The sequence below is a fragment of the Anneissia japonica genome, unplaced genomic scaffold (assembly GCF_011630105.1).
Source record: "Anneissia japonica isolate Jap-2015-1 unplaced genomic scaffold, ASM1163010v1 scaffold287682_len70226_cov148, whole genome shotgun sequence".
In the NCBI taxonomy this organism is placed as follows: Eukaryota; Metazoa; Echinodermata; class Crinoidea; order Comatulida; family Comatulidae; genus Anneissia; species Anneissia japonica.
Genome location: NW_022729070.1, coordinates 42,583 through 69,906, shown reverse-complemented (window position 1 = coordinate 69,906; position 27,324 = coordinate 42,583). Strand labels below are relative to the sequence as shown.

The window sequence follows — 27,324 nt, the reverse complement described above, 5'->3', positions numbered from 1 at the left end:
CTTTCGCAATCCAGCGTCGGTCATCTTGCATGCGACGTTCGGCCTAGATTTGTAATGTTTATTACCGGTACTCGTCAAATATGTATGTTTATGAACTCAGGTATGTTCCTTTACCTGGCTCTTCCTCTATTATCGACAGCTGAAGACTACTTCTGACACCATGTAAATAAGGCACTATTAAACATGTCTTGTTCAACACATGCGGCAATTTTATTCATTACAATCCCAGCGCCATGTCCTCTGGCTCGAGCGCCCTCTATATGTTCTAGTATACATTTACACAATTGTATGGTCATTTGGATTAGGCCTAGTAATACCGTTAACTAATTGTATACAGTTAAGTGCATCCAGTGCATCATTAAAGGATTGGGGGATACTGTTAGGCTGATCCCAGTTTGTATTAAGATCACCAACAATAAATAAACAATCAAAAAAACGTAATTCAGGTAAAAGAGAAACAAGAAAATCATTGCTGAAACTATTCCAAAATGCAACAGGCATGTTTGGTGGACAGTAACATGCAATGAATAGCATTTTACAGTTATCAGCAGTTGCAGAAAAACATACAACTTCAAATGGATTTGCAGAATTAAAGTTTATGTGAACAGGAACAATGTCATTGTTAGCAGCAACTAGAACGCCGCCTCCCTTCTTGTTGACTCTATCCTTCCGCATTATCTGGTACTGTGATGGAATGCCAAGATTTGGTGTAAGATCTTTGTCTGTGAGCCAGCTTTCCATTATGATGAGAATGTCCACCTTATGGAGGACAAGGTACGCTGATAATTCGATGGATTTATTTCGAACACTCCTTGCGTTAAACGTTAAAGTCGATACTACCATTGCTAGATAGTAAAAGTGCATCCACATGTTAAAACAATTACAAATTTAAAATAAAGTTAATGGTAACCAATTATATTATAAACAAAGCAAGGAATTCCAACCCCAATAATAATCGTGATTCAAATAACAGCAAAAAACTCAAGTAAAAAGATCACAAAATTCACGGGAACAGCAAGGAACAGCAGCTCATCGAATCAATAACAATGAAACCAGGTGTGTCCAGTTCGTCATTGTTTAAAAGAATTCATCGTCATAATGGCTTGAGGTAGCGGTGTAAAATTTCCAAGAGCAGTTTATTCCAAAATGTAATTCACCAAAATGGCTTCATCAAAATATGTCCAAATGATGGTTATGAGTACCACTGTTTCTAATGAAAGGCCATACGAGAAATTCAACAGAATCACAAACATTAAAAATACACAGCAAACACGATAAAAAATGCCATCAAAATTTCACTAAAATAATAAAATTGAATCAGATACTGTACAATTCGATGGTTGGTTAGCTAAAATATCGACTCCAAAAGATTAAAGAAGTCCAGTTTCATCGAGATGTAACGTGGAATATTGCACAATATTTTAGGCTTGAGTAATGCCCTCGAGACTCCACAGCAGTGGCCCTATCAAAGATGAAATCTGCATCCCGATCGGGATTCAGTGAGATTCCATCAGAATGGTCCCATCACGCCGGAATTTTGTTAGGATTCCTCGGGATGGACGGGAATTCATTTGTAAAATTACAGGATTTTGTACGCAATAACTGGATCGGCGGGATTTGGTAATATTACGGGATTTTTTTCAAGTCAGGATCGGCGGGATTTTTTACGCAATTTCTGGATCGTCAGGATTTTGTTTATAATTAGGCCTACTGGGTTTTTTTTTTACATAATATCGGAATCGGTGGAAATTTGTTTGTACAATTTGTGTAGGTTCAATAATGATTATCACCGGAGGACCATCGTGGCTGGCTGAAACTAAACCGGAATTTACTGGTGATAATATTGACAACAATGAAGTGTTAATCGAAGTTCATGAAATCTGTAGACTTGATAGGCAAGGTGGTATATTACTTTACATTAAAAATGATAATCTATTAAAGAAATGAATATGTTTGACGAAGATGGAAAGCACTATCGGCAGAAATAAACTCACCCCACTCAATAGCTCTGTAGGCAATTTTATAGACCACCCAAAGCAAAGGCTGAATATTTAACAAAACTTGACCTAACGTATCAAAATTTTACCGCATTATATAATGATGCCATTATGTTAGATTTTTAACTAACCTAAATAGATGAACACCATAGTCAGTCAAGGTAATATAATGCAAGTTTATTCATAAATTTTTACAACAGAAACTATTAAACAATTATTGACCTAATATTTGTCACTAAACAAAATATATCAACTTATGGTGTAATTAGCCTTCGGCTTACTGACCATTGATTGATTTATTAAAATCGCAAAATAAAAAAAAAATGTACCAAAAAATTAATAAATCAAGATCATTTAAAACGTTCAATGACAACAACTTTATTGGAACCACATTAAACATTACCAAGATGAAATTTGCAAACAAACAAACAAACGATAAATACTTCGTTTAAAAAAAAAAAAAAAAAAAAGAAAAAAGCACTTAGAACAAAGGACCCTAAAATGTCTGGGAAAAGGCTAAACAAAAACAATTAAGAAATACTGTAAGGTGAATAATTTAAATGCAGAATGGAAAGACCTTATAATGATATTTTAGTGTTTAAACCTTTTTGATACTTTATCCCCTACTAGCATTTTTTTTCTGGATCCTCTCCTGCTGATAATGTTAACAAAGGTGACGAATGATCTTGACGATTATAATGATGATGAGGATGTTGGCGACGATGACAAAGATTATTTGGGTATTAAAACGCCAACCAAATATATAAATATTTAAATAACAATATTTATAATCAGTCACCAAAAAAGTTGCAATGAAAAATGTAGCATTGTTTAAGTCAATTAAATCTGTACAAAATACTATGAATTTCAGTGAGAGGCGTTTAACAAATATAGCACCTACAGGGGTGTTTCCAGGATTTTTTTTTGTGGGGGGGGGGCGTCGTGATCATAAAATTTTGGACCTTATCACAATGAAAACAAGAGCGTCGACATTTTTTCCCTAAAATTGGGAGGAGGAGGAGGGCTTAACCAGTCCAATTTTACCTCATCCCCACCACGGTTAAAATATAGAACTTCTAGATGACCGGAAAAGACACTCTCATTCAGACCTTCGGACCAATGGACCTTTGGACCAATGGATCTTCAGACCAATGGACCTTCGGACCAATGGACCTTCGGACCAATGGACCATCGGACCAATGCACCTTCGGACCAATGCACCTTCGGACCAATGACTAGTCACCCATCCCCCTCCCCAAAAATACTCCGATTTATGCATAATTTGATTTCGTTATTATTCAAAGTATTCACTGCCTGCTTGCTTTGAGGTGCAATAAACAAGCAGCCATTTTCAATTCGAATATCGCCACCAACGGCCAATGATTTGTAGTGAAGTGACTTTTTTGGTATCTCGCATCATCTTTTGGTTAATTCTGGAAACCTCCAGATTTGTTTAAGATTCTTAAAAAAATCTCCAGATTTTCTTGACCCAAGGGTAGGCAGGTTTGGGACTGCCTCTAATTTGTCATACAAGCAAGGACTTTTAACTGTATTTATAAGCTTTTTGAGGAATTTGAATGTCTTTCTCCACCGCTTGTGTGTCATTGACTCGCTGCTTACAAACTCATCTTTTTTCTATATGTTTCACTAAAATTATTTTAGGTCTGTGAATGCCATTTCTGGCCATCTGAACATAAACATCGATCGGTGGGGGACAGGGGTACACATCCCCCCCACTTTTTGACATCATATCAATTGTCTCCCCACCCACTTTAAACCTATCTTCTATAGTTAAAACCCCACTTTTCTAAGCGATTGGAATCAACAACAACAAATCCGAATGACTGTCATTAATTTTGTCTATTTACTTGTGCTCTGTTCCAAGCCTGGGGACCCCAACATTTTTGAAAGTTATAAAGAAAATGGATAAAAAATACACAGAGTAATTGTAAGCAAAAAGTCTAAGAGTGCTATTTCCGACTATCCAGAGATGCCATAATCATAAATTTTCTTTCCTTAGCCCATGTTTGAGCTGAGGTGGGTGGACCCTCTATTTTTGTGGAAGTCCTCTCTGGGCACCCCTCTATTTTGAATTTCTGAATATGCCACTGCTCCCATCTGTTAAAGTCCCCCTGTCGCCCCCACCCCCCATATCGAATTCCTGGATCCGCCACTGATTACAAGTCACGAATGTGCAAGCGTTTTACAAAGATTTCACACCTTCAGTACGAGCAAGTATGACGCAACAACGCCTTGCAGCGCTTGCGTTAATATAATGCACATTCATCACACAGAAATCGAAATCAGTAGAGTGGTGGATGTATTCACTTCCAAACAACAACAAAGGGATTAACTGCTTCCCCTACCCTGTTCAGAGTCAGATTTAGTAGGCCTGTAATTATTTGTTCATATTCGCAATGTTCATTAATTCCATTTATTTATCATATAGCATTTACATTTATAGTAAAAATTTAGTATTTTCAATGCCCAATAATATCATGGGCTTTTTTTACATTGTGCGCTTTAGACCTACATTATTGGTGATCCTCCTTCTCGTGCGGATCACCTCTTGTTATTGTCAGGATCATCATCATCTTCTTTTTTTTCTTATTCTTCTTTCTTTCTCTCCTTTTTTGTGCGCAAGAAATCTTGATAAATGCCACGAGTTACGCTCAGTCGCACTTCACGAACATTTGACTTGGTCTGGAATAGTCACAATAAGCTTTTCAATGCGCTCAGTCATGCGTGATGTCATCTACGCGCAATTTTGCGTTTTTACACTATCGATCATATCGTCCTAACCAATTGCCCTTCCGAACTCGTATTAAGTGAGCATTAACTTCGGGTTAATGTTGAATGTACTCTACCTTAATTTTACGCATGCGCTTCATGACACGCGCGTACGCGTGCGTCAAAATTTCAAAATGCTTGAAATCACTGTTTGACTGAATTATAGCACGTTTCAGGCCATTTTGAGCATTTCAAAATTTTTTGAATTTTTCCACTAAGGGCACGCACTTTTAAGTGCGCAGCATGTACAGAAGCTAGAAATTACGTTTTTTTTACATATTTTAGGTTCCTGACATTGTTTTTACAAATTTCCATTCTTTTCGGTCATCTTATGGCCAATAACAATGTTATACGTGTGCATCAAACATAGGGATCTTTGCGCGGATTTGTGCTGATGTACAGTGAAAATATGCTAAAATCAGGCATATTTTCAATCAGTTATAGTTCCTTAGGATGAAAGGTGACCCCCAATTTTTATTACATATTGTGAAAGCACATAAGTTGTAAATATGATTTTATAGATCATAATGGCTGATCGGACATTGTGACATCATCATATTGGCATCTGAATAATAATAATAATAATAAACATTTATATAGCGCCAATTCAAAAATTTATCAAAGGCGCAGGAGAAAACAATCTCAGTAACATTTCTCAAAAAGGTGAAACTTTGAGTTCTTCTTAAAAGAATATAAATTAGGCGAATTACGAACAGAAAAAGGAAGAGAATTCCACAGAGAAGGAGCTTGAACAGAAAAAGCATGTTGACCATATGTTTTGGTTTTGTTTCGAGGAGATGGAATTGTCAAAAGTTTTTTTGAAGATGACATTTTAAGTGATGCAACAAATATAATGGTTTGTGAAACGGAAGTAACTTATATACCAAAAGAAGCAATTTTAAAATACAACGTTGTTTAATGGGAAGCCAATGAAGATGCTTCAGGGCTGGTGTTATATGTTGACGTCTTGGGATCAGTGAAACAATGCGAGCAGCAGAATTTTGGATTTTTTGTAAATGCAGAATTGTGGTATCGGGTATTGCAATAAAAAGTGAGTTGCAATAATCTAACTTAGATGAAATGAAGGCATGGACTAAAACTTCGGCTAATTTATATGAAAGAAACTTTCGTATTCTCCAAAGATTACATAAAAAAGAAAGAAGATTTACAGAGCGCAGATATATGTGGAACAAACGTAAGACTTTCATCAAGAATAACGCCAAGACTTCAAACAGATGAAACTGGGTTAATGGGAATGTCATCAATGTATATGGACTGAAATTGAGGTTTCTGGGCGGAATTTTGAATGAAACACAATAAATTCTGTTTTAGATGGATTCAATTTAAGCATGTTGCTGGTCATCCATTTATGAATATGAATGACACAATTTTGAACTTTCTCAATTTTAGATGAAGCGTTTGACTGGTTAAAAGGAGTGAATATTTGAATGTCATCAGCATAGAAATGGAAATGAAGTCCATGAGATTGTATGATATTTGAAACAGGTGACATATAAAGAAGAAATAAAAGCGATCCAAACACACTCCCTTGCGGCACACCATAATACAGGGGCACGTGTTCAGAAACTGAATCATCAATACTAACTTTCTGAAAACGGGATGAAAGAAAAGAAGAAAACCAACGAAGGACAACATCGGTAAAACCAAACTGGAAAGCGAGTCTACGGATGAAAATAGAATGATCAATAGTATCAAAAGCGGCAGATAAATCTAACTGAACAAAAACGACTGATTTACTCATATCAATAAAGGAGAATATATCATTAAGAATGGAATTAAGGGCAGATTCAGTGGAGTGGAACGGTTTGTAAGCAGATTGATAGATGTATTTAAGATTATGCTGGCTGAGATAGTTCGATATTTGAGACGCTACGCATTTCTCAATACATTTGGAAATAAATGATAATTGGATATAGGATGGTAATTAGCAATGATTTCTATATCAATGTTGTGTTTTTTAATTAAGGGTTTCACCAAGGCCGTTTTGTAACATTCAGGAAAAATTCCATTGGATAAAGATGAGTTAATAATTTTCATGATATATGGTGAAACTATATCTGAACATTTCTTTAAAAGATTTGTCGGAATAGGATCAAGTGAACATGAACATTTAAGGGTAATCTGTTTAAAAGAATTAAAGTGTACAGAACATTTAACGTCATATGAGAGTGCTAAATCAATATCTAAAGGTGGAAATTTTGAACGGATACTTTCAATTTTTGACATGAAATATTTTGAAAATATGTTTGCAAGTTCTAAGTTATCGGAGCAGGTAGGTATTGCAGCCTTTTTATTATTGGTAAGATATCTTACAGTATTAAAGAGTTTCTTGCAATCCCCAGAGCATAAATCGATTTTAGATTTAATACATTCTGTTTTAGAGTTTTCTAAAGTATTAACAAAAACTTGCAACTGGCGTTCATACTCATCGCGATCAGCAGCAGTTCTAGTCACTCGCCAACAGCGTTCAAGCTTTCTAAGTGTTCTTTTCTCCTGACGGACGGTTTTGTTGTACCAATTTCGGTGTTTTTTGTCTCGAACTTTAACTTCCTTTAACGGTGCATGTGTCTCAAAAACCTCAAAAATAGAATCATTGAAAAAGTTAGCTGAGACATTAACATCCGACAGATCATGATTGTGCAGATCATGAACCAGTTCATCCTTAAATTGTGAAATGTTGATAGATTTTACATCCCTGATAAATTTTGCTTTTGTTGATGTTTTCTCAATGGGAACATCAACATTGAAAAACACAAAAGCATGATATTATCGACAATTTCAACCTTCGAAATAATTTGATTTCGGGTGATAATAAGGTCCAATGTATGACCAAAAATCATGAGTGGATCCAGAAACATGTTGAATCAGTTCACGATCAGAAAGAATGTCATTCAATTTTCTAACATAAAAGGCATCAGTATCATCCATATGTAGATTACAATCTCCCAAAATAACATAATTATCAGGCCTCGTCATCAGGTAATCAACAAGATTCTCAAACTCTTCGATAAAACATGCTTTTGATGATCCAGGAGGACGATACACACCAACGAAACGAAGACGATTTAATTTTGAGTAAACCTCACATACTCGATGTTTGATGAGGAAGGAACGGGACACTCAACAGCGTTGAAGTTAAGACTATTTTTAGTGATAATTGCAACACCACCTCCACGTCCTTCTCGAGCAAACAGGAAACAGTTATAATCGGAAGGAGTTAATTCAGATGTTATGGCGGTGTCTCCTGGATTTAACCATGTATCAGTCAAAACACATAGATCAGAGTTATTTTCAAGAATAGTTTCTTGTTGTTTTATTACATACAGAATGTGCATTAAACAAAAAACATTTTAAACCAATACTTGCATTAAGACCATGCTTAGCCCTAGGCCCATCAACTTGTCTTTTTCCTTGCCCTTTATGAACACCCTTTCCCGCACTACGTCCACGTCGTGTTCGTCGATGTATTTTCAGCTCATAGCATATTGTTTTCACTTCACGAGCAATGTCCAGGTGCTTGGCATGCGATCGAATGCGTAAAAGCATTCCAGGTGAGTACTGGATAATTCTAGCTTGTTGTAGCCTAGGAAAATCAGATCCAAAAACATGGCCTAAAACAGCATTATTTATAGATCAAAATCCAAGTCAAAAGTAGAAGGTACATCTTGATTGAAGAAGGACCAAAACAATTTTTAGACTAAATATCGAGAATTGGCCAAAATTACTGAGTTTGGTACAACTACTAACTTAGTGCACTCCTTTTTATAAATAATGCTGATGGATTATCATAGGCCTATTCAACAAACTGAATTTTATTGATGACGTCATTTTTGAAAATGCGCATTTGAGCGTATCTTGCTTATCCTTGGTCGATGGTCTTCCAACTTTGAGTATGTTATAGCTGAGACAATTTTCTTTTAAATACATGACTTCTTTTTACTTTTTGATGACGTCATCAAGGTAAAAAAATGTTTTTTCTGACCCCCCCCCCATCTTTCTTTCCTCAAAACATTGATGAGCCCATATCATCTTAACTAATCGTCATTTCTAAATCATCTTAGGTGAGCATAAACTTCAGGTCAAGGTTGAATGTTATGTATCTTAATTCAATTCAATAAATCTTTAATAATCCCACATGGGGCAATTCAAATCAGGTCAACATTACAAGCATCATAAAAACATGACATTAAAAATATAAAACACAGAAAAATATACAATGAAAAAAAAGAATCGTTGATTTAAAAAATTATAAAAAATAGCCCTACTCATTATTAAGGAGTCGAACGGAAACATGTAGGAACAAATTTCTACATCTATTTGTTTTACTCACCGGACACCGGAAACGACGCCCATGTGGTAGAAGCTCAAAATCATTAAACATTGCATGATAATTGATTTTTAAGATAGTTTTACTTTTATCTAAAATCTGTCTATTACAAAGGGAAGATAAACTACGCAGCTGGCAACCAATTATTTTAGAACTTAAGTTAACTATTTCATGTAGTGAATTTTTCTCTCTAACCTTAAGATTGTAAAACCAACAGATAAAGGAGAAAGAGAGGACATTTTCAATGAATGAGTTATAAAAAATCTTAAGAATATGTTTATCAACATTAATTGAGTTTAGTTTCCTTAACAGATAAAGTCTCTGCTGTCCTTTATTGACAATGGTATCTGTATTAAGTTCCCAAGAAAGATTATCCTCAAAAATTGTCCCCAAATATTTAAAAGAATGAACAAAATCAACAGGCTTATTATTAATAAAGGATTTCCGAGAATTATGTACTTTCTCCTCCCTAAAGTCAACAATCATCTCCTTGGTTTTGCTAGCATTGAGCTCTAGATGAGATTCTCTGCAAAACTGGATGAAATCATCCAGTGCAGCACCGTGATCTTCTTTAGAATCTCGAAGAAGAGTCAATAACACTGTGTCGTCAGCGAACTTGACCAAATAACTGTCATGAAGTCTGCTGTGGCAGTCATCTGTATATATGATGTAAAGGAGAGGAGAAAAGACACAACCCTGGGGAGATCCTATGCTTTTTGTAATTAAATCAGAGTATGTTTGATTAACAAGAACTCTTTGACATCTATTGGTCAGAAAACTAATAATGCATAAAACAAAATTACGTTGAAATCCAAAATTAGAAATTAACTTATTAGCTAAAATAAAAGAATGCATAGTATTAAAAGCAGAAGAAAAGTCTGCAAACAACCACCTAGCATGGGACTTTGGAAAATCTAAGTGTGTATACAGCTTGTTTAACAAAAAAAGTTTTGCATCTTCAACACTTCTTCCAGACCTGTAAGCAAACTGAAGAGGATTGAGTTTGGGTTCCACTACAGACGTATTGAATGTTTTCACAATTTTCCAAAGATCTTCATGACAACAGATGTAAGCGCAACTGGGCGCAAATCATTGAGTTGTCTAATTACTGCCTGTTTGGGAATAAGTTTTATTATAAAGTCTTTCCAAAGCTTCGGAACTCTGCTATGATTAATAGTTTTCTGGAAGAGATGTTGAAAAACACCACTAAGCTGGTCTGCACAAAACTTTAGCGTTCTGCCCACAATACCATCAGGACCAGGACTTTTATTTACATTAATATTTTTAAGTAGTCGCCTAACATGATCCTCCTTAATTATACAATCCCTATCATCAGAGCCAGGCAATGAGTCTCCAACTTTATCGTTAGATAGATCGTGTTTCTCAAACCTAGCAAAGAAATTGTTAAGGTTATTTGGCAGAGAGTGGTCATCAACACCTTCTATGCTAAGTTTATTTTTTTGCCCATTATTTAAATTAATTGATGCCATTCCTTTAATTCCCTGCTAAGCACTACGAATACATCCGTTACTAAATTTACTTTCTATTTTTTTTCTGTACATATCTTTTGCCTTACGAACTGCAGTTTTAACCTCTTTCTTTATTTGTTTCAATTCATGCTTATTACCATGTTTAAAAATACGTTTCTTTCTGTTTAATATATTTTTTGAAATCTTTTGTAACCCATGGCTTATTATTAACAAATATAACATCTGATTTTGTAGGTATTAACGACTCAACACATTAATTTATATATGAGGTTATTACATCTACCATTTCATTTAAATCTGACGAAGAGTTATAAAACGTTTCCCAAATTGTACATTCTAAGCATCCTCTTAACTGTTCAATGCTATCTGAAGTCCACAGTTTGACTTTCTTAACTACCTTTTCCTTTGCTTTGTGATCTGAGGCACCAAGCGGTGGTAGCACTACAGACTTGAATGTGTTTGGGACTGTACCATAACATAAGTCTAATATTTTATTATTCCGTGTAGGACATGATATATAATAATAATAATAACTTTATTTATCCAAGGATACTCATTTCAATCTTTTTACAAAGGTTGGTCTTCCAAGAGGCCGTGTTCTTAAACTACCGATATGATAAAAGAAAAGGAAAACAAACATGGAAAAGTAAAAACCTACCAACTGTAAAATTAGGAACTAATACTACTTTTAAACAATTTCAAATTTGAAATAATAAAATCTGCGGTTTCAAAAACTGGTCAGGTTTGACACAATATTTTTAAAACTCTTTAAATCTTTAGCAATTTTTGCTTCTTCTGATAATGAATTCCATAATTTTGATCCATGATAGGTGAAACTTTTCTTTTTGTATTCAGTTCGAGGTTTGCATAGATAAAGTTTGTCTTTAGATCTGGTATTATGTGGGTTTTCTTTAGAACTGAATCTGTTAATAAGATATTGTGAGCTTATATTTATTCATAATCTTGTACATTGTAATAGCTTCGTTGTGAAACTGGTTTGTATCAAGCCTGTTCCAGTTTAATTTTTTGAGAGCTGCAGAGCTTGAATCATAACTGGACATCTTTGTAATAATTTTGGCAGCTCTATTTTGTAAAACCTGTAGCTTTTTACTTAAAGTACTATTACACCTTCCCCAGACAACTTTACAATACTGGAAGTGTGGGGCAGTAATAGTTTTGTAAAGTGTGCATTGAATGGATTTTGGAACAATTTCACTAGATTTCTTAAGATAAAAAAGGCCTGGTAATATTTTATTTTTAACTATTTTTTATTATAACATATTTTATGTTCAATTTGTTTTGTCCACGAAAGATGCTCATCAATTACAATACCTAAATGTTTACATTTATGAACTCTTTTTAAGCATGTACCTTCAATTTTAAAACTCTTTTTTGCCAATTTTTGGTGTGTTCCAATTACCATGAATTCTGTTTTATTGATATTTAAGTTTAATTTGTTACAATACAACCAGTTTGCAATGTTGTCGAGATCAATATTAATTTTATCAGTCATTTCTGTCACATTATCAGATGATAAATACAGAACAGTATCATCCGCATACATGCTAATTTTTACATTTTGTACAATTTTAGAAAGATCATTAATATACAGTAAAAATAACAAAGGCCCTAGGATTAACCCCTGGGGTACTTCACAAACACTATTATCTTTACTGGATGAGACATTATTCACATTAGTAATTTGGATACGATTTCTTAAGTAGCTCTTAAACCAACTTATGACATTTTTGTTAAGACAAATATGTTCTAGCTTTTCAATTAAAATTTCGTGATCGACCGTATTGAAAGCTTTTTTAAGATCAATCATTATGAGTCCAACATATTTTCCTGAATCAATCGCCTCTATCCAATCCTCTGTAATATTAATTAATGCTGAAACAGTAGAAAAGTTTGGCCTAAATCCAGACTGGTTTTCATAAATCAACTTTTCTTTTTCTAAATAAGAGTATAACTGATCAAATACACTTCCTTTTACTGCTGATAATTTCTAAATACTTTTTTCAAATTATGTTGATTAAAGTTCCTAGTATCAGACGTGGCACATCAGGCGATAACGTTCCCAGCTTGTGCATACTATCAGATAATACCTCAGCTGCGCGAGTAGGATTGGCCTTTGGGTGTATATACACGGCTGTAGCAAATAGTTGTGGAAATTCCTGCGGGAAGTAAAACGGTCTCAGTGAAATTGTAAGCAACTCAATGTCAGGTATACATATTTTATCACAAACAACGCTTATGTTGCACCACCTTTTGTTTACAAAAAAACACACACCTCCACCAACACTTTTTCCTGAATGTATAGTCCTATCTCCTCGAATTAAAGTGAAACCCTCAATATCAACACTAGTATTTTGGATATTTTCACTCAACCATGTTTCAGTAAAACATAATAGATTTGCTTCTCTAAAAATCCGATCATATCGAGCATATGTCCAAACTTCGTCCATTTTGTTTTGTAGCAACCGTACATTTGATAAGACTACTGTAGGTAATGCTAGAAGATATTTATTTTTCCTTAGTCTCTGTCGTATACCTCCCTTCTTACCTCTCTTCCTCGCTTTGGGCCTTTTATTGTTATCCCGGTTATTTACTTTGCTAACTTCTTCAAGCAATCTTAAATCCTGCGTAGTAGCGGAGGCCTTTGGTCTTAGGGCTAGTAACGTATCTCTACTATAGATCAGTCCAGTGTGAATTCGTCCGTTGCTGAGGACGTTTACGTTAACACAGAAAACACAACAACGCATCACAAGCAATAAAGATAAAGTCCACAAACAAGCAAATTACTTCCACAATACATGCTTACTAAGAAGAACACCAAAAACAGACTATAAAATTTGTGGAAAAACAAGAACAAGAGAGCTTAATTGACGCTTGTAATTCAGCCGTGATGTTGCCACTGAGCAGCGCCACCATCAATTTTCTGTTCGCGCTTCTTAGCGTGCTAGTACGCGTGCGTCAACATTTATATATGCATAAAACCATGAATATTTTAAATCAGTTATAGCTCCTTAGGATGAAAGGTGACCCCCAATTTTTATTACATATTCTGAAAGCACATGAGTTTTAGACACAATTTTATAGATCATAATGGCTGATCGGACATTGTGACTTCATCATATTGCCATTTGAGTTAAGAAAAAACTGAATTTTTATATATGACGTCATTACTTTTTATACTCGTTTGAACGTATCTCGCTTATCTTGATTGATTGTCTCCCACCTGTGAGTATGTTATAGCTAAATCAATTCTCTTTCTTTATTTTTCATTTTGATCACGTCAGCATTTTCAAAAAGAATGAATTTTTAGAGCACTTTCATCTCTCATTCTTAAAAGATGTAAAAAATTGAACACAGAGAGCGCAGCAGACTGTATTTCGATGCTATCAGACTTATATATATAGGTTATTTGAAGGGAAAATTTGTGTGGCATTACCAACTAACAGACGGTTTTAAAAACACTTGACAATGTTTAATTTCGTGTGCCATTACTGTACATGCACAAATACGTGTGCGTGTGTTAAAATTTGAAAATTCTCAATATCGCTATTTTCAATATCAGATAGTTTAAAGAACGTTTCGGGTCATTTTCAGCATTCCAAAACTTTCCATATTTACGCGCCATATGTTCATTTCCACGCACACAGTACGTACTGAAACCGGAAATCACGTTTTGTTACATATTTTGTGTTCCTGACACTGTGTTCATATCAGGAGTCACTTTTTGTGCCATTACCTTGCTCACGGGCATAAGACATACTTGTACGCATGCGTAAATCTATGAAAGTGCTCAAAATTATTCTTTTTAAAGAACTAATTACAGCATATTTTAGCATATTATGAAACTTTTCAATCAGCACCGCCGCGCTTTATGAGGGTCAAAGTACGGCGGATCACCAAACGAGTTCAAATCTAGTTTCTTTTACATTGTAAATTTAATTAGTGTTTTATTTACATTGTGCTATAATTTTATGTGTATGTTGACATATGCAGTGGAAAATCCGAAACACCACGTGGTTAAGTGGCACTTACACATCTAGGTTATGTGTATGTCAAATATGTAGGGATTTATTTTATTTGACCTCCATTTATTAACAATTTAACTTTAAATTTAATGATATTAGTGACGTAGTGTAATTAATTTAAGGCTTAGGTAGTATCAATCTTCCATCTCTGAAGGTTCCTCCCTAGCACCCCCTCCCCCATTTTCTGGACCTTCATGAAAACGTTTAATACTGTTCATTGCATCTTAAAAATCTATTACGACCTCCGTCTACTTGATCCCAAATGGGCTCTGTTCCTAGGCAGCCCCAGCCATTTTGGTCCACTTTCCACAAATTTTCACCCGCCTGACAAAATCCTGCATACGGGTCTGGTAGTACATTCCGTTGTAATAGCTAAAAAACCCCCATATTAGGTGTCTGTCTTTTGGCCTTTTTAAAATCTTGATTTATGAAATAATTGCAAAAAATTGGTGTTAGGGATATAGCGCTATGTTCGTCATCAATCAGTATAAAATTAATGAGTGGTAAAGTAATTGAGCTCTCTTTCCCCCACTGCTGGATCCACCACTGAACTCATGGGTACACTCAATTTATTTCTCCCTCTCTTTGTATTTTTCGGTGGGACCGACGGCATGCTGGATCCACCCCTGTGATGTGTACTGGAATTGAGCCTTATTGAAGTATTTTTTCCCTAATTTTGTAGGCTATGACTGACATATATTATTACATTTAATTCTTAATCATTTGAATAGGACATATGATTGAGTAATATTTTGTAATTGTTCACACCACTAACTGACCAGAACACTAAAGAACTTCATGTTTTCTGTTTTTGTTTGACATCGTCGTGATGTTAAGCAAAATGTTGGAAAACTTTTTCCTGACGATATCCACGCGCACACACACACATTAGAAGAGTTGCTTTGCATTACATGCATAGCACAGAGAATTATAGATACATAACACATGGACATGATGTCTGAGTTAACATTCGGCTTCATCATTTTCCTCATAAAATACATACGTTGATTACATTTGGAACCTAGTTTATCTGAATTATCTTTCATTCAATCAATCAATGGATTTATAAGGCACATAATACAGCAGTCGCTATGCGCCAATGAAAAAGACCAATGAAAGTGAAGCAGGCAAGCGAAGTGGGTGCGAGACCAAGTGCTGTTAGAGAAGAGTCAGTGTGCCGTTCTTCCGCACCTTGAGGGCTAGCTGATTGACCAATTTAACTTACCATCAATTTAACTTATCATCCATGTATACACCTAAATATTTGTGTTGCTTTACAATTTCAACTTCATTTTTAATAATTAAATGTTCATAGTCTTATTTAGTCTTCCTATAATCGTCAATATCATCATTGTGTATTAGAGCTCCTAGGCAGGTATGGAATATAGTGTGAGCAAAAGAGGTGATAAAGCACATCCACGAGGTGCAGCTGTGCTAGAGGGGATTTGATAAGCTGTTATCAAATTTTACTATTTGAGAACGAAGTCTGCTAACCACAAATTTGAAGATGGGTTGACATTCCTCAAATCTAATTTGGTAGTCAGTGTGTGTTTGGATGGTATCTGGGGGCGGATGCAGGTTTTGGTGGTAGGGGCTGCGTGAGAGTCCATACCACCTGAGCCCCACCATTGTTGGGGCTGAGTTGAGAACATTTGACAATTTCTTATCGGTATTCTTATCAACAATAAAGTACAGTTATTTTTCTTAATACAATTTACGGGGGCGCGATCGCACCGTCTGCGCCCCCCCTGCATCCGCTCCAGGGTATTTAATGCTGATGAGAAGTTTAAGAAGAGGACTTTGGCATGAGAGCCATTATTTTCAAGATTCTTGTTCAATTAATGAGTTAAAGAAATTACAGCATCTTCCACACCCCTATTCTTTCTATACACAAATTGGTATTGATATTGTGATTCTTTTGTTTCTGCTATTAATCTAAACTTAACAATTTTCTCTGGGCATTTAATTGGAATGGGTGTGAGTATTATTAGTCTATAATGATTATATACATGGCTTTAAGTATTTTAGGTGTTAGTACAATGGTAGACATTTTCCACAAATTAGGAACAGTTTGATCGTCTAGTAAGAAAGTATAATACATACTCCAAGTATTGAAATACACGCCATCGTGTTGGGATTCAATATTTCAACATTAATCATGTCATCATCAGGAATGAAAAATTATCCATATTAGCAAGCTTATATGCACTAGTACCAAAAGTGTTTAACCAATCAAAACATTACCTCTAGTAGGTGACATAGCAGTGATTTAAACAAAAGATCAAAGCATTCTTACTCTAATGATCAAAGATACCTACAAAAACGTCTAGAGACCATTAAAATAATATGTGAAATGTGGGGAAAACTTGCTTATGGCATGATATCAAGTTTTCAAGAAGACTATCACTTGTATTTTTTTTTTTAATTATTGTATTTCAAACTAAAACTAAAATAATGGTCTTTCACATTCTTAAAAAGAACTTAAGCATTATACTAAACAACAAATTTCTTTCTATATATTTTATGATTACATTAATTGGAAAATTGTAAGGTTTGGCACTGTTGATTCTAGAAATCGTTAATTTTCTTTATTAGAAATGTGTAATTACAGTGATTGTCATATAATATCTCTATAGTGTAAATGCTCTAACGGCTGTTGTTTTGCTTGCTCCTGGTTATAGGTTCAATGTCTTTACCAACTATGGTGGAACGTTTGAAAAGTCAAGCAATACAAGCTGGGTAAGTTTAAATTTAATTTATGGCTTTCATTTATGGCATGTTAAACAAGTTTATAGAGTAAAGAAATAATATGTTCTTTACAATAGTCATCACAACATAAACTAAATTAATATATTGAGGGTTATAATAGTAGTGAATTATTACTGCAGTGTTTTTAACATTGTTATTTTCATATTAAGTTGTTATTGGGCTTATTCGAAACCCATACTGCCACAATCCGAATCAGCCTTGATTATGCAGCGTGTATCGCGGTAACTATGCAGCCATTTTGTTTTGGCGAGTATTTACCAGTTTTCTATTCGACTGGTCGTCTTTGTTAAGTAGGATACCATTGTGCAGGTGAGTGTGGTTTAATGAAGAATGACCAGTCGAATACGGCCATTGTTTTGTTTTTTGGGAGTTTTTATAAAAATTGTTGTATAGTTTGAATGCCCTTTATTTTCGTGTACTCTTAATTTTCACCCGAAATTCAGAATGATAGTTTTTTCTTCAAAAGCAAAGCTATAGGTAGTATACAACTGATATTTCCTCAATGAATATTTCATGAAAACACTCTGCTTCTTTGTGTATTATTTGTTTAACATTTAATTACATTTAAAAGTTGAAATAAATTACTATATGTCATCCGTATTCGTATTCTAAAAATATTAAGCTATCTTGGCTAGGCCTTTCCATCACACTTCCAGACTTCTCAAGTAATAGTAAAATTCATTTCAGAAACCAAGTCTTCAGATATCTGTAGTAAATATACAACATTTCCGTAGCACCTAATAATTTGTCTTAAGTTCAAATTATGGGTAATGGCTTAAATTGGTACAACAGTACAAGATAATAATAGGACAGGATGAAGATTTTTCTTAGTAACTGAAATTGTTGAAAACTATCTTAAAATAAATATTTAAAAAAACTAAGGAAATGGTAATAGACTTCTGTAAAGAACCCACTGCCCTATAATGCCACACACTATTCATGGTGAGCTTGTAGAGCAAGTGGATGAGTACAAATACTTAGGTAAAATTATAGACAACAAACTTAATTGGAATAAACAAACTGAAGTTACAAACCAGCGACTGTAATTTTTAAGGAAGGTTATGCAATTCTAAGTAGATAGAACTATTCTTCATTTATTTTATCAATCAGTTATTCAAAGACTTTTAGTATTCAACTTAGTATGTTTCTACGGTAATATGTCTAAATTAAATAAAAACAGATTAATAAAAATAATTAGAATTATAGGACGTGATATTGATCTGAAAACAATGGAAGAATTATATGAAAAGTTAGTAGAGCTTAAACTAAGTGCAATAATGAAAGATACTACGCACCCTCTACACAATAATTATACGTACAATCGTTCAGGGATTAGGCTCTGTGTACTGAGAGTTCGCTTAGCTAGATACCGCAACTCATTTATACCTCTGTCAATTTTTTATCACTCTAAGTATGTAATTGTATCTATTTTAATCAATTTTGATATCTTATCCCTTTTTAACTTTTAATTTTAAACAATTTTAAGAAGACTTTTGTACCAGGTTTTAATTTTGTCATTTTATTATATTTTTAACTCTTTGAGTTTTATATTTGTGGTAAAACGGGGAACTAATGCCTGAGAATCGTGTGCTGTCTATCATGTATTTTTAAATCGTTTTTAACTCATATTGTACTTTCATGTGTTTTTATCGAATATTATCTGTTTATGTCTTATATTGCCAAAGAGGAAACAAATTTCCATTTTTTATATTGAACAATAAGTTATCATATCATACATATCATAATCTGACAATGAGTCCTCTAGGGACATTGTAACTGACTCCCGACTGGGAGAGAAGTCCGGATCCTTTGCCTCCTTGTCATTTATTACCTGTAAAGGCCAACTCAGACAGCGTCGTACGACGCAGCCCGACGCGATTTGTCGTCGCATCGGGTCTGCGTGAGTTAAACGCAGACGCGATGGCGTGTGTCGGGGGCAGTTGCGTCGTAGAATATTAAACATGTTTAATATTTCTCACGACGGCTTAAGACTGTCCCCGACGATAAATCTGGTCGGGCTGCGTCGGCCGACACTGTCTGAGTTGGCCTTTAGCCATTGAAATCTAATCATCATGATGGGAAAGCAAGCCTTGACCTAAAGTAAGAGTTCCCCAGTACATGGCCCAAACATAGTAGAATGATGCAGTCAGTGGCGTAATCTGAACGCCATCTCCCCCTCCCCCAACCACCTCTTTGTTGCAGCCTGAAAAGAATAATTAGTAAATTAATAGAAGTAAATGGCAAAATTAGTAGTTCTTTAGACATAAACAGCTAGTTCATGTTGATGGTGTGTAGTCACAGCCATCGATGTGCTCCGTATTTTCGTCACGATAGAGAGAAAAAATGTGGATCTTTGTTTTTCGGTCTTTGGTCTTCATTTTGTAGGCACCCATATAGGGTGTCTATAAAACGAAGACCCTTGAAAATTTCACAGATGCCCAAAAAACTTTGTAATTTTGATTTTGTGACAGCCAGGTTTAATAATTTAAAAATAAATAAGAAAAATTAGGAGTCTTCGTTTTTGGGTTATCGGTCTTTGTTTTTATAGACACCCATTTTTTCCAGAGTAATAAGTCGATATTTTGGAAGAAAACTTAGATCGCGAAATTGTGTGGTCGACTTATGCTCCAAGTGAATGTGTACATCAAAAAAATTGAGCCCGAAAAAACGGTGACAATCATCAGAGCAGAGATTTGACAGACTAAACAAATTTTCAAATTTTTTTTATTGATACCAATAAGTAAATATATCCTTTACGAACATAAATCCGTTAAGGATTTATGATTTTTTCAGTAAAATGACCTCTAATAATATGGTCGAAACGCTATGTTATTTTGATTGGTTATGCTTCGCTGCTCAGCACTGTTTGTCATCGATCGAAGATGTCTCCGCAGCGTGAAAAAGGCCTATTTTATACTACAATGGTCTAGCCTAGGGACTTAGGCCTATCTAAATTTAGCCCAATAGATAGCATTCACATGATGTTATATTGTAAAAATAACACAGTAAATGAAATATTTATAATTGTGTAATTCATAGTTTTAAGACCGTTCCAACAATTGTTAACTCCTCCTGCTGTCACTTGATGTTTATTTACTTCCCAACAGCTCTGGAGATAGAACTAAGTCGACCCCTAAAATTAGTGTCAGGTAGCATTAATTTCAATAAAACATTTACTCATGATATATGTTTAATTATAATGTTTAAATTTCTTAAAAAGTATTGGTTGAACGATCTGACAGTACAGTATTATGAAACTGCAGTACATGAACAGGTGATCAGTGCCGGATCCAGTAGGGGGTCCCCCGTCAGTCCCTCCGAAAAATAAAAAAAAAAGAGGGAGAAAAATTTGAGAAGTGTTAATGGGATTAAGAAAGGGAAGTGTGCCCATGAGTTCAGTGGCGGACCTGTCAATGGGGAAAAGGAGAGCTCGATTATTTTACCGCTCACTAATTTTGAATTTTCTATTGATTGAAAATGAACAAAACGTTACACTATATCCCCTACGCCGATATTTCCCACGATTTTTTAAACGAGGATGTATAAAATGCCAAAACAGCTATCCATGCTCAGTGGCGTAATGCATATGCGCTCTCGTGCAGCGGTGCGCATGGCCACCGACACTTAGGTGCCTCTGTAGGCCCCTACCCATAGGATCCTCCTCTGTAGCAAATTGATCTAAAATGGCTTTGTTGATACATAACAGCATAATGTGCCTCTGACATGAACTGTAGGAAATATATCATATTAATCCAGTAGGAATGGGGTGCCCAGCCGTCCAGGACATTTGTCAAAATAAAAAAAAAATATATTTAAATTTCAAGTTTAAATGAGTGCCATTTCCGGGAATCTAGAAGTGCCATAATCATAATTTCCTTTGCAACTCCCAGTATAAAATAGACTACATGACGAAATTCTTCCCCTAATACTCATCTCACACTGATGCTATTTTGCAAATATTAACAACTTAACAACTTGTAACAAGTTGTAACCAGGTTTGGATGAGTGTGAAAGCAAAATCCTTGTAAACTTTCCGAGATTTCACAGGGGTCCACTGAGTTATCTCGGAACAAAAACAGAACATCGCGAGGCCTGTTTTTTTCCCGAAATCTTCCGAGTTGTTGTTGCGCATGCGTCATGTCCATATTTTGACCTTTTTGCGGGCTGTGTTTTTTGTTGTTGTTTAGTCCGAACGAATGGCGACAGCGATGGAAAACGTATCAACATTACTACCATTCGTTAATAGGCCTAGACCTAAAATAAAAAGAAATCTCGCTAAATTTCACATGTCTGATGTAGAAACAACCACGAGGCTTCGTAAAATACGCCGACAGCGAATCATTATGATGTTTCTTGCACTGATTGCCTCTAACAACAATGGTGAGCTACCGGCCGGCAGCCCGACTGCGCCTAGCTAGCCTAGGCCTATCTTTCTCACCAGCTCGACTACAGCAAGCGAGCTAGGAGTTGAATTCGTTTTACTCTCCGAAGGCTAAGGACCATGGAATAATTATAATCTTGTTAATTCGGTACCAGGCCTAGTTTAGTAGTTGATATGTAATTCGGACAACCTACAACTAGCCTAGGCCTACTAGTACTACCCTAGTCCTCTAGGCCTAGTCATAATATTCTTCCGAGTTTTCCCGAGATTTCTCATGGTTTGAAAGTGCATGTGTGAAACGAACCAAAAATCTCGGAATATCAAACTTGTTACAACTTGTTAATAGTTGTTAAAAGTTGTAATATTTTCTGCTAGTGTGAAATGGGTATTAGAAGAAACGGTCACTGGTGGGTTGGATGATTGATTGCTAATTGCCTGCAGGCTGCCTAAACGACCTTCACAATGAGTAAACAAGACCTTGGTAGTAGGAGAAAATCGGACACAGTTCAGCCAGTACTGCTCCAATCATGGTCAAATTTCAGAAAGTATACACAATTTCTGAATCTAATGTTATTATTTAAAACATAAAATGTTTTAAACCAGAATCCGACCATAATGAAAAAAGAGTAGCTGTACGTCTGGATTTTTACTTTTTTCACGAATTTCGCGAACGTAAAACCGTGACTTGGCGATCGGGAGAACCAGAAAGAAGCATCAATATTTTATTAGTTCTCAAAAAACAAAGATGGTAATTTTGGTCATTTTCAATACAAATATGTATTGAAAATGACATGGTGTATTGGTGTTTATGCTGGCCTAAATATATATAAGAATACGATTCTTTCTAGCCTTTATTCTATTTATTTTATGATCGTGTGGCGTAACAGCAATGTTTACTCACATTCCTCATATTCTACAGCTTACAGCTATTTCAATCTAGGCTCAGAGTATAGTAAATCTCTATTTTATAAGGCCTCCGAATCGAGCGATGAATATTTAGTTGACAGAATTTAGGAACAGAGAATAACTCGTCTTATTATTTTTGTTTGTTATGCATCGTAATTTTCCCGATTTTTAGGTGTGAACACAATTTTTATTTTCTTTTTAATTATACTGTGGTATAGACAAGAAGAACAATTCCCAGTAAAAATATTTGCGGGAAATTCAGTAGTTGCTTCTGTTCGTTACGGACTGTCAATGCACTTTTTGACATCACACCACACCTAAACATGCACTCCCGATTATAACTTCTTTTTATTGAAAATGTAGGAATATGTTAAGAGAGTATTAATTGTTGTAGCCTAGATTGTAGGCTTATTCATTATGTTTGCCGTGCCTGACCATTGTAAACGAAATATCTTGCTCACTCTAGATCACTAACCTTTCTAGGCCTAACTACAATACACTAGTACGCGACCTTCGCAGGCCGCCGGCAGCGGGTAATAAATTTTAGGTAAGTAGCGAATCTGTCACCCAACCTGTCACTTGTGACAGGGGGTTGGATGATCGATTACCCGAGTAGGTCGGGTAGCAGGACCGAATTCGGTAAGGGAAGATTTTAGGCGTGTATAGGTCCTTAAATAGACTTTTACGACCCCTGTGAGGGAAGGGTTGTCAAAGGCAGGGGGAGCATAAAGCATAGACCAGACATACTGTACGTAGGCTGGTCTACCGATATCAGTAGCTGTACTTTCTTACTCATGAATAAAATACTTCTTTGGACCCCAGACTTTGTGAAGTGATCTTAAATAAATATCGACTAGTCTAGTGAGAGCCCAGTTACCGATCGTTGTCTTTAAATTACGAATTATATGGTTAGAAGTATTTCATTTACTTGTATTTGCTGGTATTGTGTTATTTTTACAATATTAAATTCTCTGCATTCTATCTGTTGGGGCCCCTTATACTGGGTCGTACTGTATGTAGGGCCCTGGTCCATCCAAGCTCTGATTGTTGCTGTATTTTTTGGGCTAATTTTTTTTACGTAAACTTTTACTCGGAGTATAAGTCGACCTCCCACCAACCCCTCTCCCAAACATCGCGATTAAAATTTACTTCCAAAATATCGACTTGTACTTCCAAAAATATGGTAATAGATTAAAGACACAGTGTCTGCAAATTGTGTCCATATTCTACCCTTCTTGTGTCATTTACTATACACAGAACATATATTTGGTACTGTGATACAGTGTATTAGCCTATAAACAGCTAAAAAGAGACAAATTAAATTTTATTAATTTTAGTGGGCTGCTATAAATCCCATGATGTATCACTCGCGGATTGATAATTTCTGTTGATATTTGGTTTGCGCCTCTATTTTGTGTGAGGAAATCCAGAAATCCTCCATAATTTACACGCGACGCTTGTAAACACATGGGATATCCTAGGCCTAGCCGTATCGGTTGCAAGATGGAGCAAGGTGAAAGCTAGCTCAAAGCAAGGTCATCCTCGATTGACTCTTTACAGATTCTATTAGGAAAAGAATAAAACTTCAACACCAAGATAACGGATGGCATACCATACCACCAGAAAGAAAGAAAAGGTGGCGATTCCATGCTGGCTGATAGTTATGGATTTCTGGTAGATAGGTATTCTCGTTCTGGCCCAGCTTAGCCTAGGGCGGGATAGGGCCTAGGCCTATATAAAAGGGACTTAGCTGAAATGATTGATAAGCAAACCAAGCGCATATCTACATCATACATAATAAGCTTAGACCTAACCTTTCGTAGGTTAAGCATCAACAAGACTAACGGTTTATGAGCAGCAAAAGCATGTGACTGGATGTTACTAAGTTCTAATTTCTTCAAGAACATTCCGTAATACATAAATTTCAGGTAAAGAAATCTAAACAATTCATAGATGACTTGTATAAATTGAATGTTTAGGGTAGGCTTAGAAAAAGAATATTCATGCTATATCTAGTAACACCTATTTAACTGTAATTGCATACAACTTTTTCAGACATACTGGTATTTGTGAGTGCTACCATAATGTGTTAATGATTATGAATGTAAATGACAAAGTGTAATACTGTATCAAAATTATTTCATGTTATGTTCCACAACAAACTGTGAAAATCGTATGAAAATTTTATGAAATGTAACTATTGATCAACAGTGCATAGATATAATGCATTCTTTAAGTTCATTTACAAACCATATTTAGAATGAATTGGATTGGTTATTTATTTTTATTAGCTATACAACTTTCTAAGCACGAAATCGTCTTACAGCCTTTGACTTGCAGATGAATTAAGGTAGAGCCCAGCCCAATGTAAGCGTCGCTCATTTATGGTTGAGTACTACCCCATATAATTTTCCCTTGTTAATCAAATATCAACAGAAATAAAACCTGATTCTTTCAATTTATAGTTCTATGTTCAATACCTCCCACCTAATTAACAAAAGATGTACAAAATATATTGGTGGATAAATTAAACATTATTTTACCAAATTTTTTTATTACATGCAATAAGTCATGAATATGAATTGTTGTTTTTCTTCATCAGATGGCACAAGCACTTCAACAAAAACTCAGATAACTGGTCTGCAGAGAAGTGTTAGTAGCCAAATGTTTTGATTAGAGGGATACAGGTTATGATTATTATTGATAGCGATATCATCTACAGGAAAAATGAAATGAAAGCAAATGATCCCCGATGAATTCAACAAACCATTGCAAAGGTACACCCACCACCTATGGAGGATTTGGGAAATTTTGAGTCCAGATTTTCTGAACAATGACTGTAAACAAGGCCTAAAATGACTTGTTTTTGTTGTATATAGCCGGCATGTGCTACGTATGTATATGGGGAAATAAATTCTGATTTTGAAAAATAGTGTTACAGTGTCAGTCCCCAAATTTTGCTTGTCTAAAGAAGAGGTAAATAATTTGCTAAACAAAAGGGTACACTTGTAACTGTGGATTATAATGTTGAATGTAAAAATGGTTCCGACTGGTAAAATAATAATGAGGCTGAATACGTGTAATCAGCTTCCGGCTGCTACATCAGCCTTGATTTGTGCAGTGTAACATCAGGTTCGTCCAGATATCAGAAGTACGGTGGATAATGCTGCTCCAAATTCAGAAGTGCAATAATAATGTTCAAGGATGAAATGTCAATATGAGTAAAGTAGGCTAGGCCTATAAAACACACTAAAGCACCTCCATCAACAAAGAATGTATAATACAAAAGGACATCAACAAAGTAATGTAAAGCAAAATATAACTGATTGGTTGATGATTTATTCAGTAGCAACAGACGAACTGGCATTCGTGTCCAGCTCTGAACAAAACTTGAATTAAACTGTTATAAAACTGTTGTAAAAACAGTCAAGAAGTAATCACTGTAAAACTATTACTATTGGTTATTAACAATATTATATACTGTAATATGCGCCTCACTTTAAATTAGCTGTGGCAAGGTGCAAACGCGCACAACTGATGCATGACTAGAAGAAGTAGATTTCACAAGATATGTGCACACACAATACTGGGTTATTAAATAATATCAGTGTTACACTATTATAGCTTTATTGTACATTAAGATCAAACCCTTAATATGTACTTGTTGGAGATGGAAGGTTATCCCAAATCCTCTAAACGTAAAATGAGGGAATAATCCATCTATCCCCCTAATCAGATACTGGTGCCTCTAATAAGTAAATGGACAGTAGTTGTAATGGTGGTTTGATTATTCAGGTTTCAATTCTGCAAGCTGTCGAAAATCCTGCTTCACGGTTCTGGAAAATGAACATCTAAAACATAGACTGCCATTGTCAGAAATTAAAAAGTATTAAATTAAGTATTTAATTCTTGTAACTACTATAAACTGAACATGTTTGTTTATCATATTGAACATTTATACAATATTAAAAATATGAACTTAAAATATATACTGAATCTTGTCTCTTTTTCTGAATGATTACTCTGTAAAGGCATGTATACCAGTACACACATTGTAAATACAGTTACTTAGATTATAGATGGGATATTGACAGTAAAAAAAATTTCAACATCAATAATCTGTAGAGTGCCATGTATTTACAGAATTTGTTTATACCCCATGCATACACACATGTATTTACTAAATCCACAACATCTGAAGATGGGCCTACCTACATGATTGATATACTATTTCTTTTGTTTTTATGTTCGTCCATCAATCTGTCCGAATAGCAGTACATTTTCAACTTGCTAAAATCTAGATACGAGTGTTGGCAAATCCACAACCCACACAACCCACAGCAAAAGTACATATTAAGCTGAGGCCTAGCCCTACTATTACTAGCCTTTGTCACACACACACACACACACACACACACATGGGGTATACTTGCATCAAAAAAAGGCTCGTTTATCATCGAGGCAGTATACCACAAATACCACATATACCAGATAAATGTATTTACAATTATAGAAGAGCATAATCAATACATACAACATTGAAATTGTTGTCCAGAACTTGATGCAACTGTACTCCGAAGGTATGGAGCAATTACCCGCC

At 35.1% G+C, this 27,324-nt stretch overlaps 1 protein-coding gene across 1 annotated transcript in view; it reads left to right on the top strand.

The window, feature by feature from the left end:
- Window positions 1–6,107: 6,107 nt before the first annotated feature.
- LOC117114648 (mediator of RNA polymerase II transcription subunit 1-like) overlaps window positions 6,108–27,324 on the top strand; it is a 57,276-nt gene continuing 36,059 nt past the window's right edge. Inside the window, exons 1-2 of the mRNA XM_033258342.1 lie at window positions 6,108–6,728; window positions 17,350–17,407. Coding sequence (XP_033114233.1) covers window positions 17,355–17,407 — 53 coding nt within the window. The 5' untranslated portion in view covers window positions 6,108–6,728; window positions 17,350–17,354. The remainder of the gene's footprint in view (window positions 6,729–17,349; window positions 17,408–27,324) is intronic.